Source organism: Electrona antarctica (genome assembly GCF_951216825.1).
Source record: "Electrona antarctica genome assembly, chromosome: 17".
NCBI lineage: Eukaryota > Metazoa > Chordata > Actinopteri > Myctophiformes > Myctophidae > Electrona > Electrona antarctica.
The window spans coordinates 22363776-22379491 of NC_136798.1; the positions used below are offsets into that span (position 1 = coordinate 22363776).

At 41.4% G+C, this 15716-nt stretch overlaps 1 protein-coding gene across 5 annotated transcripts in view; it reads right to left on the reverse strand.

The window, feature by feature from the left end:
- Nucleotides 1-464: 464 nt before the first annotated feature.
- Nucleotides 465-15716, reverse strand: part of map3k5 (mitogen-activated protein kinase kinase kinase 5) — a 73734-nt gene continuing 58482 nt past the window's right edge. For 3 of the 5 annotated variants that reach the window (XM_079526889.1, XM_079526890.1, XM_079526887.1), the window contains exons 18-30: nt 14559-14664; nt 12435-12592; nt 9961-10138; nt 9517-9534; nt 8475-8652; nt 7814-7982; nt 7201-7386; nt 5800-5905; nt 5231-5483; nt 4773-4885; nt 3941-4071; nt 2433-2509; nt 465-2186 (exon numbers count right to left, since the gene is read on the reverse strand). In XM_079526889.1, coding sequence (XP_079383015.1) covers nt 2126-2186; nt 2433-2509; nt 3941-4071; nt 4773-4885; nt 5231-5483; nt 5800-5905; nt 7201-7386; nt 7814-7982; nt 8475-8652; nt 9517-9534; nt 9961-10138; nt 12435-12592; nt 14559-14664 — 1734 coding nt within the window. In that variant the 3' untranslated portion in view covers nt 465-2125. The remainder of the gene's footprint in view (nt 2187-2432; nt 2510-3940; nt 4072-4772; nt 4886-5230; nt 5484-5799; nt 5906-7200; nt 7387-7813; nt 7983-8474; nt 8653-9516; nt 9535-9960; nt 10139-12434; nt 12593-14558; nt 14665-15716) is intronic. The other 2 variants (XR_013792142.1, XM_079526888.1) reach the window with 2 other exon arrangements.

The window sequence follows — 15716 nt, forward strand, 5'->3', positions numbered from 1 at the left end:
TGAAATAAGTCCTTCATATTCATATATCAATAATTCAATATTTAATTCTAAATCATCTGGAAATGAGACATTAGGCGGTGCGTTGTGCGGATTCGAGGTCCTGTGTTGCTATCATGGTGATGGTGATGTACGCTAGTCGTGGCGCTGTGTAGAACTCCACTCACTCAGCAGCAGCATCGGGGCGGACCGCGGACGAACAGCTGCTTAGCAGAAAGAAACTACTGACGTCACGAATAGAATCACCTGTAGACACCCCCCCACCCTATATTTTATTGTGAAGCGCACAGGATAGAGAGAGAGTTCTTCTTTCATATGTATCTTCTCTTGTTGCACCACTTCCAGATCCAAATTGTGTCAAGGACCAACATGTGGTTTCTAAGATCAGGCAAGGATGAATGTCCTGACTCAGCAAAATAGACATGGTTGGTCTGGTCTTTTGTGCAGCTTTAAAAATGCGAGTATCGTCTTGTTAAAATGTTTATTTCACAATTTCAAAAATGTAATCGTTTGTTTTACACAATAAAGCACACATATTTTCAATCGACAAAAAGACATAGCTTACACTGACCTTTTTTTATTACATAATTGTCTTTCTTAAATAATAAAAAAAAACTCTTGTTGGTTTCATATTAAATTAATCTTCAATTAATTTTTTCAATGAAACATTTACATCCAATTACATCATTTGCACTGGAAGGACCATTATGTACAAAATCTGTATGAGACTAAGATGACTCATAGCCAAGTTTACTAAGTCCGACGTCTGCTATAAACTGTGACATTAAAAAATACAATACCATACAAATCCTATTTCAAATTTGGTTACAGTTTCCAACAATGGCCAATTCAATTAAATTACATAGAGATGTTTACTATTCTACTTGGAAAAGACATCACTGAAAACAGTCACTGTTAATTACAACACAAATTATATACATGTCATGGATAAAAAAAATAAAAATAAGAATCATAGTATTAAAAAAGAAAGATGCAAACCAATGCAAAACAAATAAACAAAAAAAAATAAACATGGAAAGTCAACAAAAAAGGGAACATATTTCGGCATGCAGTGATGTCCTTTAGAATAGAATAATCATGAAAAAAACACAAAAAACCCATTTAAATAAAAGTAGTGATTATGAAACGGCTTGACACGATAATGTTAATGCCGTTGTAAGGACACATCTTTCAAAACCATCCATGGAACGTACTGTAGCAGTTTGACTCTCAGGCTTGTATTGGTCAGTCCTCCACTTTTGTAAACATAATGATAAAGCCGCGTCAGCACAAGAGACATTTCAACAACCATTAATCTGCAAAACATCTCAGTTATTTACAATAGTAGGCTTGAATATTCCTCTGGTAGAGGCCTACACAATGAGTAGGCACTCATTCTGTTGCTGTGCCACGCTCATGGCAATATTAGTGGCACTTATATAATATAATATTGTTGCTTTCAACGTGACCTCATTTCAATCAAGTTGTCCTTTTCAGAACAACACGACTGATAAGATCGGATTTGGGGTTTGACAGCGCGTGCAAAGTCAACTTTACACAGTAAAATCCTGTTAATTTATCGATTTGTAACTCAAGAGTATACGTGTAACCAAATGGACCATTAACCCATTTTGACCTGAGATCAGATTCTAAAAATGTCTGTTTGAAAATGACAGTTTTCTGAAAAAGCTATGTTTCTATGTCAGTTGTTCTTCGATTTTTCAAAAATAGCAGACCTACAAGCTCGTAGCGTGCCACTCGGTGGCACGCTATGAGCTTGTAGATCTGCTATTTTTCAATAGCTAAAGCATAACACCAAAAGGCGTTCCCGCCCCAAAATGGGTTAATAACCTCACCATTCACCGGAAGTTTTGGTTGAAGAGAAAAAAGTAGTCTAAGTAGAGGGTTTATGTGTTTAAGGGTCCATTTAGTTAAATTTGTTCACTCTGAGTTATATCAAACACTCAGGATTTTACAGTGCAGGCTTGACAATCATTGGTCCATTACCCCCCACTTCCATAGTCTTGGTCTAATAAATACTGAGGTAAAAAGTGCGGCGGTGAGAAAATACTGAGCTGTCGGCATAAAGGCCCGGCTTGTGTTGAGTGGTTGGCTCCACTTAAAGGCCTCAGGTTGGCTTCTGCCTGTAGTCTGCAATGGCCTTCCAGAGCTTACACAAGATCCCACCCCTGAGAGAGAGACAGACAGACTTTACTAATAATACCAATACACATGACATTTTACAATTTATACTGTTTTTGGCAGAGTCTGAGAATTGTTATGTATTTTATACAATACGCTACAATTTCAACCCCGACATTAGGTAAAAAGGCATATCTGTAAATAAAACCTTTCTACACATCACAACATTTTGCAGAATTTGCACATACTTTCCCCCCCCCCATCTGTTAATAGTTTTGATGAGGTAAACATACCTTAATCTTAAAGTCTTCAGATCATCTCTTGTCACATAATGGAGGATGTCATCCAACGTGTACTGCTCCATCACTATCTACAGAAACACATTTGGATTGGAAGAAAGAGAACTCAGTAGAAGGTACAATACTCATTGTGGCCAGTAGATGGTGCTATAGCCATAGTTTGACATTACTAAAGAGGATGTTTTAGCAGCTAAACATCAGTTGGATCTCAAGCTAAAATTTACAATTTACAATCCATTAACCAAGGGTTACAACTTACAAGTAGTTTCTTGCAGTTTGCAAGAAATAATTAGGCGTGTGTGTGTGTGTGTGTGTAATATGTATGTACTGTATGTATGTATGTATGTATGTATGTATGTATGTATGTATGTATGTATGTATGTATGTGTATGCGAAGGAAAATCTCTGTCACATTATGATGGCTCTCCTTAATCACACAAACACACCCAGTGCTGGAGCTTATGGGTTCATCATGCAAGACAATATGTAAAGAAAACATCCTGTTGCTCCAGGACATCTCTACTACAAACAGGCCTATAACCACAGCACCCTAGGTCTGACCTGGAATAGTGCACTAATCGATCGAGGGAGTTTGACATATTATATAATATTATTTCATATATAAATTAACAAATAGCTTGGAAAAAATTAAATAAAAATAGGATATAATTAGATCATGATTTGTTGGGAGAAACCAAGCAAGTATATGTTAAATCAGACATTAAGCACCCCCCCACAGCCCAAATGGAATGATCCTGATTCTATTGCATACATTTTGTGACGAAGTGTACTTGACTCTGAACCCCTAATTGCTCCTGGTTGGTGCCTGGCATGGTTTTCTCCTAGCCTAGTTTCCTCCACCATTGGTGTATGAATGGGTGTGTGAATGGGCCAATGTAATGCACAATCTATGTAAAGTGCTTTGGATAAAAATCTCTCAGTCAAATCATGCAAATATATATATTTTTCAACATTTGGCTATATGAATTCTCAGTCAGGGACAGGCTTACAGCACCCTAAAGGCCACCTTCTCTTTTTGTGAAATGTGCATTGTGTGGCTGCATTAGCATGTTGCAATGCGTACTTATTCCCTCCGCGCCTTATAAGCTAACCAGCTTCACAGAAAATAACCAATATTGTATGCTTGCTAAATAAACATCACATGAACTCTTTGGGTCTTTACCATCATTTGTTGGTTTTGGTGAGTTTAAGGGCAGAGGATTATTGGGGTGTGGACTTGTTGACATAGCAAATAACATTTACCACACGTGCAGATGGAGGCATCATAGGAAGCCTGGCATGCTTTATTAACCACTATGGCCCCCCGAGCCAGAATGTAGAGGAAATATACCTCCTGGCAACCAAGTATATGGGAGAAATGTGTTTTGTGTCAGATGTATTGACAATTCCTTTTAAAGGGCCACTGCGGCAGGGGTCCATGGAGTTTAATACGGATCATTGGAAGCTAAAACTGTCCAGAGAAGGCGAGAGAAGGAACCTACCCTGTCTATGGAGTCCTGGTCGGCCCCATGGAGCTTGAGCCATCTGGTCAGTTCTGGGTGCTCGTTTGTGTCCGCGGCTTGGCTCCTCTGACCAGCTGGATGGACTGAGGAGGAGGATGAGGTCAGCGTGTCTGCCAGAACACAAGCACATTGAATCCACTGATACTTTTTGTGTTGCATGAAAGCTTGCCATTTATTTTCATTTTTTAAAAGTGTTAGCCAACACTAATATACAGAAGCTCAGCCCTTGGACCATTTTGTGAAATCTAAGTCAATTGTGAATGCCAACTTCATGGAAAACAGGGTGGATTTCTGCACAATGAATCAAGCTTTTTAGCTACTTGTTCTGTGTGATTTGCTGTAGGGATGGAACTGTTCATCTAATGGAATTGATTTAATACAAATTAAAAAAATGTTTTTTAATGCAATAATCAATTTTGTGGGTGTAACATTTTAATTATTTTTCTTGACAAAAAAAAGCGTGTGAGCTCGTTATTTCTGTGTGTCACTGCTGTACAATGAAGTATATTATAGTGCATAAGTGACTAATCAGATTAATCGATTTAGTCGATATTTTTATTTTATGGTGATTCATTGATTTGTTTTCAAACTGTGTTTCTCAGTTATTCATTGAATTGAAATCTCATAGTGAATAACCAATTTTTTTCCTGAAGTCTCCTTGTCATCTCTTTAAGAGCGAAGTTGCCAGAACATAATTTGAAGGCGCTCTGGTACAACCTAACAGTAAGCTATTGGGATAGTCTATTAATGACCTATTTTCTTAAATAGAGGCAATTTCTTTGTCAAAATCAAGTGAGATAAGAGGACAGACCTATGGGCTCCGAGCGTAGCCTCAGTAGTTTGATCTCCTGTTCTCTCTCATCTAGGACCTGTTGTAAGATGGCCTGATATTCTCTCTCCCGCTCCAGCAACTGTTCCAGCAGTCTGGACACCCAAGGAAACATGGGACACAAGGACACAAAAGGTTGAGGAGACAGTGGGTAAAAAGAGGATAATATGCTTCATTCACCTTAGATCTGATCAGTATACAGTAATTCCTGGTGCATTACAAAGTTCAGTTAAGTCAAGTTGAGTTAATGTTTGCTAATCAAGGAATGGGAACTATGCACAAAAAACAAAATTCACCCACTTTTTTACTTGATGTGCGGGATCCCTTTTTTCTCTACTTCTACAGCAAGTGAAGACAGTGTGCAAGATCCCTTTTTTCTCTACTTTTTTGTCTCTAAAACTGTGATGTGACAATAAAGTTGATTGTGAAATTCTTCTAACCTGTTGGTCTCCAGCTTCATTCGGCCCAGCTCCATGCTGACGGAGCGCTGAGCCGCGTGCGACTCGTGTGAGACCGTGGAGCTGAGCGTGCTCACGCCGGAGGTCACCACGTTGTCGTCGTGGACGGCGGCGGGCAAGGCTCGGCTCTGGTGGGCGGAGTTCCCCCGTAGATCGCCACTGTCGTCATCATCGTCCACGTCCTCCTGATCGGCCGGGTCGCTCTCGGAGGCCAGGCTGAAATGGGGCCTCAGTTCTGAACACACACAGATACAGATCATGAAGATTTGAGCTATATATACACACCGAGCTCACATCGCGTCAGCATTTTGAAAAAATGTTGAAAGTGTTTGAAACATTTTGAAATTAATTGTACACATCTCTTCGGTCTATTTTGGACATGTTCTAATAGGTGAACATTTGGCAAAAATAGGCAAATATTGGCTAAAAAATACAGCTGACAATGTATCATGTTGTGGGCTTGTAGATCTTCTATTTGCGGGTCCTCCTTGGCATGGAAAGGTTTGGGAACCGCAGGCCCAGTGGACTGTGTAAATCATTAGCACAGGTACCTGGCACCAGGATGGTGATGGCCGTCTGCACGGCCTTACGGATGATGTTATCCAGGGCGAACATCCAGTGAGGCTTGATGTTGTGGTTCCTCAGGACCTTGTTCACCTGGAGACGTAAGGAGGAGAGGGGGATGCACGTAGTAAACACAGAGGGAGAGCGCTGTTGATGAAGGGCTTATGAACGGTACATACAGTATGTGTGGTACATTCTGTATACTAACACTTTGCATACACACACAGGGCTGCATCTGCTGGGGCGGACGGGGAGGAATACATGCCTCTACTTTTGATCTCTGCTTCAGACTGAATTAAGTAGACTGTAGACTGACACGGTTGATATTTACAATATTACAATATTGCATTTACATCTATCTGACCATTTTTGTTTAATCTTGCTGTTATGCACTGTTGAGAAGCTTGAAGTATAATAATGTGGTAGATTGATTGAATACTTTAGTAGCTAGTCAGAAATGTAAACAGCACGATGTACAGTCAGACATTAAGGATTAAAGGATATGTACAGTATTTCAATAAACATCCTGAACCATGAGCCAGGCACCTCAAGCATAATTTATACTTGTAGTCTATTTTTGGTGCGATGCACAACCAAGTGTGAAATAGGTTTACCGGTAAATAATGGCGAGATAGATTCCCATGCATCAAGCAGATGCAATTTCTATTTTTGTTCCGTTTGATTTCATGCATCTTATGTGTAATACCATCACACACCTACACATGTTCCCGTGATTCAAAAGCTGTTGATTCTCTTCCTTTTTAATTTCATCTCATGCAATTCCAGCAGGAGGCATTGTTTGCTGCCCTTTGAAGATGGTTATGCAATACCTCTCCCAGGAAACAACAGCAGTCACTTGCTCCAGTATCATTTCATGCGCATAGCTTTATGACCCGTTTATGCAATGTGCAATTACCCCTGATGGATTTCTCTTTTATTTGTACTTAAAGCCGCCGAGGAAGCCTGATGTGGTTCTGGTTGACAGACCATAGTATACACAGTATGACTTCAATCATTCTTGGAAGTCCTCAGACTGCGAAAGACTGGTAACTGGTAATTGAACTGAGAGTATACACATTCATTTACAACACAGGATTTTGCAAAGCAGGGCCCAGGAATTATGCAGCACCCACAGTCACCTCATACAGGGAGGGCTTAAGTGGCCTGCAGAAATTCACAAACATTGTACCGGCTACAAAAAATAAATGGTAACTTTACACATTTATAACGCAACCAAACATTTTAAAAGCAATAAAGTAAATATCATTTGAATATAGTAGAATCATTTTGGGAATAGGCAATAGCCATTAGCCAACAGTAGTTAAATTAACTTGTACTGTGTAATGTATTTACAGTATGTATAATGTGGTGTGAGGGCATTAACTCACGGCGTCCTGGAAGCTGAACAGCACCACTTGGATCTGGCTGATGGCCGTGCTGTCGAAGTCCAGCTCCAGTTTGAGCTGAGACAGTGTGCTGGCGATGATCTTCCTGTCAGCCATGCGCACAAAGTCCGCCAGGCTCACCACCAGGGTTGAGATGTGTTGATGCCGCAGTCTGGTCTCCTCAGAGCCCTGGGGGCAGGCCGGACGGATAGACAGAGGGACAGCAGGGTGGACGGGAGTGATGGTTGGTGGGAAGGGAGATGAGGAGGAAAGGAGGGGTAGAGGTCATGAGAGATGTTATACATAATGCATGAAGGTTTGAGATTCCATGATACAGAAATAAGTGTACTTGCTATCTATCTATCCATCCATCCATCCATCCATCCGGGTTCCTGGGACATCCTGGGGTCATTGAGGGGTTTCCCAAATGATTGACAGTTGGGAACGAAAAGGACCCGTACTGGTACGTAACTCGGAGAGTGTACAAATGGCTTGATTCCATATGTACTCTCTCCGAGTTATGGGGGTTCGGTTTAATGCAATACCAAACTGCTGGTCCTTGAAATGAAAACGTTTGAGAACCACTGATGTAGCACAGTATATGAAATAGTCTCACCTGTGTGAGAGCCTCCATAAGGTTGGCCACCACTTTTTCTCTGTCCTCGGTCAAAATTTGGTGCAGAGTGGCTCTCCTCTCGCTGTCCTTCCTCAGCATGAAGAAGCCGTTGTCCTTCTCATCAGGAGATGGAGGGGCACTGTGGTCTTCGAAGTTCTCCACTGGAATGCTGGGTAGAGACAAAAAACTGAACTCAAATCTTCAGATCTGTTTCACTTCAGTATTTACAGTTCTAATGTAAATAAATGGTCAGTCCTCTAAGGGCATACCCGATGAAGGTCTGAACGACCGAAACGTTGCTAAATAAAGTGAAGACACTGTGCGGGATACTTTTCCCCCCCACTCAATCCAATTATAAAACAATTATATGAACATTATATTATTGATAATAATTGATTGGGCCCTGATGAAGGCCTTGCATGGCATTTGCCTTTTAATTAAATAAAGGCCATTCCTCTTTTTACCTTGGAGTGCCCGGATAGTCTATTGTTTTAATCCTGTTTGATCCATGTGAGCACCTTTTATATATTTTACCTGGTTACTCCTGTTTTTTCTGACATTATATAAACAATGTATAAAAATACAGCAGTACACTGTTGAATAATTTAAAAAAGGTTATAAGAGTTTCCATGACAAAATGTTAACCTTTGGTCATACATACCTGAGGAAGAGCGAGCGTGGTCCCTTGACGTCTCTCTCACTGTAGCACTTGGTGCTAGGCTTGAAGACGAAAGGGTTGGTGTTGAGCTCATTGTCGGGGGAGACAGAGCCGTACTCACTGCTGCTGCTGGTGTCCTCCACCACTACAGGGACCGGAAGCGAGATGCTGCGCAGGTATTCTACAAGAGCACACACACACGCAATGTTTGCCTCTTTCTGATATCATTTGACAATTTGGCCAATGTTTGACCAACCAGGATAGTTATTCTGGGGGGCTTTTTCTGCCTTTTATTGATAGATTTACAGTAGGTTTACATGAAATGGGGAGAGAGATAGGGGGTGTTTTTATTTAGATTTTTTAGGCTTGCCTTTACGGACTGAATGCCCTCGCCCAGATTAGGAAGGGCCACCCACCTCTAGCCAACAGCAGACTTATCAGTATGCGAAGATCTCTGGAAGTCTGGCTACGCGAGATTAGTTAGATAGATGCCATGGCACAAACACACTGATTTCACATGTCAAATCCTGTTCATTTAATCACACCCTATACTTCATTGACCCCCGGAGACTTGGCCCCGTCCTTTTGTCCTGTACACGAAATCCCTTTGTCAAAAATAGCCGATTTACAAGCTCACAAACGTGTCTCATTGCGATGCATTGTGAGCTTCTAGCTCTGCTATTTTACAGGCAATACCCTATAACCCGTCAGAAAAACTAGGGGACAATCAGGCAATGTGGTATGATATCTTTACATTGCTCCACCCCACTCTATGACATCACATACAAAGTCATGTGATGTGATATTTACTGTGTGAATTCATGGAAGTATTCAGAAAGTCATGGGGTACAGTGTCTATTTCAGGTTCTTGGAAAGGGCAGAGTCGTGCTTGGCAGGTGGCCGCATACAAGACAAAAAATAAAAAGTTGTAGCCTAGATACATCACAGTGTCACAGCAGACTGTTGTTAGTTAGAGATGACACGTGTATGGATGGCTCCCTCTAGTGGTGACTTATGAGGTAGAAACTCTGCAAGTCCAACTCACCTGAGCCAGGTGTCAGTGCTGGGGAAAGAACACAGTACAGTATATCTGTTAGTCTGTCAGTCAGCACAGCAACACTTTGCTACAGAGCCTAATGTAAACAAAATCCAATATCCAACAAGTACATTTTTTGGACATATGACACATGTGACAGGTGAAAAAAATGAGTTCTGAGCTCGTCAATCCGCTATTTTCACTATTCATCATACCACAAAGTATATATTTGCTGTCGGGCATAAACCTTGTATGCCCATGTTTAACTTTAAAAAAAAAATCCCTAAATAAAGCCCTACTCAATACTTCATCACAAAAGAGTGTTGCACAAAAGTAGTGTGCTATGTTCACTGCTTTAAAATAATAATAAAGGAACGGTTTCCACCACACACAGCAACGATATATAAAATAATGTGCAGTCTGGGACACAGTCTACTCTAAGCGATCATTTACCGGTGAAGCTGTTCTTGCCCTTCTTCTTGCGGCTGGTGACGGTGAGGAACTCGTCGGTGAGCAGGTCTGTGGCGGTGGCGCGTCTGTCTGGGTCGGGTTCGAAGCAGCGTAGGATGAAGGCCTTGGCCTCGAAAGACATGGACTCTGGGATCTCTGGGTGGATCTTAAACATGCCCACCTAGCAAAGCAGCACGCATGGGCACACAGAGTCAGGAACTTTGTGCAGCCATGAATAAAGACAAAATAAATATATATGTGACCTAGGAGCGCGTGCGTGCACACACACACACACACACGCGCACACGCACACACACACACACACACACACACGATTAACTCAAATGGATATTTACTTTGAGTAGTGTATACCCCCCCCCCCCCCAAGGGTGTCCCCCTTTGTTTGACTGAAAGAACAGAGGAATTCCTGCCGGTTGCTGCTGAGGAATGTTGACTTAAGGTTAGGAATGACATGAACCTCCCTTCAGGCATCCGCATTCCTCAGGGAAAGGACGGTCCAGGGGAGACTTTAGGTGAGGATTCTGTTTTGTCTGTTTGGTAAATCTCAATGCATCAGTATGGTGTATAGTATTGATTCTCATTGATTCTAAACCTTATTACCCCCAGTTATAAATTAGTTCATATGTTGATTTGATATGCCCAATATGCCACCAACCCCCATTTGATACGATTTGTATCATTGGGACTCAGTATAATTCAACTAACATTTGTACACTGTCAGAATTACAGACCTGTAAGAGTTAACTCAACTTTGTTCCTAACTATTCATCATTTAGCTGGGTACATACGTTTACATACATTTGTGCACTTGTAAATTCTCTGAATTACAAACCTCTAAGAGTCAACGTTGCTCCTATCAATCATTTAGCTAGGGTGGGACCGCCTGGAACCTCCTCAATAACCCTTGGGGGATCTCCAGTCCTCACGTTGAGAACCACTGGTGTATGAAACAGCCGTACCCCATGTGACTCTGTCCTCACATGACTCCTAGCTCTGCCCCAGTTTAAGACAAATGTTTTTTGACCAACAGCCTAAAAGTAGGACACAAGCTGTTCTGACAGGGAGGGGGAGGGGGGGGGGGGGGGTCGAAATAAACGGCCACCACATGAAAGGAATATTGTATTTCCTCATATACTATTTGGGTCTTGATGCATGCATCAAGGACCTGGAGCAAAAAGCCAGCAGAGAATTTCAGGGCGGGTGGTGGGTGGTTTTCCATAAGGAACGGCCTTTTGGTAACAGGAGACGCCTAGGCATCTAAAATCTCACGCCATTTGTTTCATTGTATGGAAAATTCCATAGTCCGGGGGCTTTTTTGACTTGAGCGTTGTAGCTGTCCACAAACCACTCCTCAGAATTCTCAACGTTTCTTAATGGGCTGCATATGGCGAACAACAACAATATATTACATTTCTGCATGGAAAAACGGGTGTGTCAACATTTCTAAGGAAACAGACACGTGCACTACATAGGAACTGTGGGAAAAGACAACAGAGAGTGTGTACTGTATCACTTTTTGGTGGGTTCCAAGCGTACATTTGTGTCTATAAGATGTACACAGTATGTGTCCGTGTATGATCTGAGTAATATGAATATGACCTGTTTTGTGTTCAAACAGATGACATCCATGCAGGCGGGGACAACAGCAGCATGTGCTGACAGGTGCATGCAGTGTGATCTGCACAGAGCCAAGGGCACTGCTTATTATTACACACGTGGCAGCCTATAATAACCACTTAATCCCTATATACGTTGTTGATCGGAGTCCCCCAGTGGCCTATTTCCCCCTAATTCCACCAAATTGGTGAAAATAGCCGATCTACAAGCTCAAAAGGCATCACAAATATTGAGGCTGATTGTTTGCCTATTATGACATGCCCAGAATAGGGATGCTAGGGTTCATGTGGTTAAGCAGACAGTGGAAAAGTATGGACAACGAAGTGTACTGTATGGAGGGCGAAGGAGCCAACTGTGTGGGTGTATTAATAATTGGGTAGCTTGGCATGTCAGACCCACAAGCAAACTTAAGTGCTTCATGCAAGCTACAGAGAAATGTATGTTAGTACTGTGATGTTTCTGGGTAAACATTAGACCGTTGGAGGAGGGTTTGGAAAATGATTCTCCCCCACCACACCCGTATAGCACAGATCTTTATATATCCTCTTGCAAATAATATTTTATATTCTAACACAAATGTGCGGGAAAATCAAGTATTAACCTGGGTCTAGTATTAGTAACATGGGTCCAAGTGGACCCTTTATGGGTCTGTATTTCTGAGTTAAAATAACACAGGGGATTTTATAGTGTAGAAGACAACGGTATCAGAACGGTACCAGAAATAAAGACGGTATCAAAAGGGGGTCCAGGGCCTGACGCACATCAAACTGGGGCTCCTTGAATAAAAAAGGTTGAGAATCACTGCTTTAGCATACAGTAGATGGCCTTTGTCCACTGACCTTGAACATAGCTGCCTGTGGTTCTCCTAGCTCATAGAAAGGCGGTTTCCCAGTAGCCATCTCTATGATGGTGCAGCCAAGAGACCAGATGTCTGCTGGTTTGCCATAGCCCCGGGGGCCCTTGTCTATAATCTCAGGGGCCATGTACTGCAGCGTGCCTGAGAGACAAAAACCCAGCAAAAAGGACAAAACAAATTGGACGCAGAAATAAAAGACCAGCATTGTACAAACAACAACAGTGGCCAGGTCCTGTAATAATGAAATAGGAGTAAGGCATTGAGGTTAGCTGCACAAAAAAACAACAACATTACGGCAAAGTTGCTGCAGTTTCTCTGAGGTGATGACACACTTCTCATAAATGACCGACGGGGTTATAAGAGGTTTAACTTGGCCCCCGGCTTTGGTGGAGCAATGCTGCAGAGCCTCTCTCTGAGGTTGGGTAATGACAATATGGCACATAGCAACATTTGCAGGAGCTAGCTCTCTTGAAAGGGGTCCCTTGTTCTAATAATAGCACGCAGAAAATGCGGTATTTTAGAAGGGGGACTGAGTTCAAACTGCCGGTGACACAAACATACTGTAGTGTAGCAGCGGACCCCGCAGCCAGGCCTGTGCTATTAAAAGCACGAGGTGAAGCAGGCACATTTCCTGACAGGGCTCCAGGGTTCAGGATGACTACCTGTCTGTTCCAATCAGGTGGTCCCAAGAAACGGGCCGTCTTGAGCCGTGATTGGCCGCTGCCGTGCCAACATCACACAAAGGCTTAAACTGGTCTTCTCGAGCTCAGCGCGAGCTCTCAACGTGCCAGGTGCTCTGAATAGGAGCGGCGGGCTATTCTCAGATGTATCGCTCACAGGCTAGTGAGCCGAGCCTGGATTTTGCTCCTTCAAAATAGTAACGGCACAAACACACGTAAAACCCCATTTATACTTGGTTGTGCATTGTGTCTGGCCCCAAATATAGCCGATGCATACGCTCACAACGTGCCACGCTGCAAAGCGTTGTAAGCTTGTAGATCAACTATTTACAGTGCAAGACACCGGCGCGTAACTAAGTATAAATCAGGTGTTAAGGGTTTCTATGGGAATGACCTCGGCATCAGCAGAAAGAAGGTTTCGGGACCAGAGTGTGAAGTAATCTCTTGTTCATCAACACCAATATGAAACATTCCAACCATGGAAATCTCACACACACAACACAAATTTGCATGCAAGGAAAGAGGAAGGCTAAGAATAGATATCAGATAATGAGTCAACCAGACTCCTTCAAAACCGAGCACCTACGGACGGCTGCAATTAGAAACTGGCCTATGATCAATTAAGTCTGAGTGTATATTTTTACGTCTCTAAATGTTCTGATTAATTGAAAATGGTGAACCCTGTTGTAAATAAGTGTAAAGCTTTATCATGGATTGTCCACAAAGTAACCGTTTTTGTATTGACTTGTGCTTTCGTTTGAAATGTACCCATTCTGCATACTGTGAAATGAAAAACTTCAATCAATCAATCAGTACATCTGTAGTTGAGTCTGTTGAGAATGTAAAATGAAACCAAATGGACCCTTAGTCAAACAGTGCTCGCCACAATTATTGCATAATTGCCATGAACACAATTTGAGCTCATCACAATTATTTTGAATAATTGCTAGAATTGTTAGAATAGCTGGATGTAATAAATATAAATATAAATGTCATATTTTGATCATTATTTCCACATTGTTGTCCTTTTAATGTTTTCAGAATTGGTGGAAATCAGCAGATCTACAAGCTCACAACATGTAAAAGCATTTTGAGCTTGTAGATCAGCTATTTACGCTATTTGGCAAAATTGTAACGATTAGTAACTATGTATTTAGTATTTTTTTGCCATAATACATTATTTGTTCTGATTATTGGTGCCGGTAAATGTGAGGCATTTCTTACAGTATATTTCAAGTAAAAGACTTACATATTTGAGTTATTTGTGCAATTTCTGTTCACAAAGCTTAAATGGCAAGCAGAAATGTAATTGGTATTTATATGTTCCAATGTTCAATGCCAAAAACACAATTACATTATTAATCAAAATTATTTGTATGATAATTAATCAGCAACTAAAATGTCAGGACGATGACGGCCCTTCTTACCAGTAAAGGTCTCAGTGCAGGGGTTGATCCCTGCCAGCCTCTTGGATGTGCCAAAATCTGAAATCTTCAGGACACCGCTGTACGTATTGATGAGAACATTGTCACCCTGTAAATAACAACAGGTGTTCATGAGAACGGATCATCCAGGATCTAATTCATGCAGAGTGGTAATAATCACTGCACACATACATTCATCAAACTTAGTTGAGGTCAAGACCAAAGAATTAAATAAATGCAAATATAATATAAAGTACATTTCAAATATTTTAACCTGACAGACGTGGGCATGTCATAGATGAACATTCGTAAAATAACAGATCTACAAGCTCACAACTTGTAGATAGGAACCAAATATAGACTACCAGGGGACTCCGGTCAATTAAGTATATTACATTTAAGTGATTAACATATGTTTAAAAAAAATAACACCCGTGTGAAGTGAGGGGCGCTAATATATTAAAGTATAACTCATGTTGATTAGGTGATGTAATAGTGATGTAAAACAAACAAACATTAAACGCCATTAACAATAAAGAGACAATATGGCATAAATGACACATAATGATTTTTCCCTTCATTGTCAATGCGTTTACAAAACAAACATTGAACTAAAGACAAACATTAAACCTGTGTATAGGAGGGGCTAGCGCCCCTCAAAAATATATAAAATGTGGAGATACAAAAGCTTCAGTCATTTCCTTATCTAAATCCAAGGATTATGAGGTATATTCTGGAAGGCTGTAAATCAACAGATGCAGATAGCAGGTTATAACCCACCCTCAGTGGGATGACATCCTCCCAACCAAAACAAAGTGATTAACATTTACGTGAATAGGCACTGCAGTCATTTATATGACAGCGTTGTTAAATCAGGCAGAAGTTGGAGCCGTGTGGCGGCCGCATAAAGAGTCTATTGACCCTAATGACTGGCTGTGATGGGAATGTAATCAGTGAGGTTTATTATGGCTCTTACATCTTACCTAACTAGCCACTTAAACCCTATATACAGTACTTCACTGACCGGAGTGCCCCAGGGGTTCTATAGTAGGCAGTGAGGCACCCTCATTCTTTCCCCTCTACACCAAATAATCTATTTGACGAATATATTTTGGTGAATGTTCGGCGTTCGCCTCCCCAGAATAGGACCACTAGGGTTCA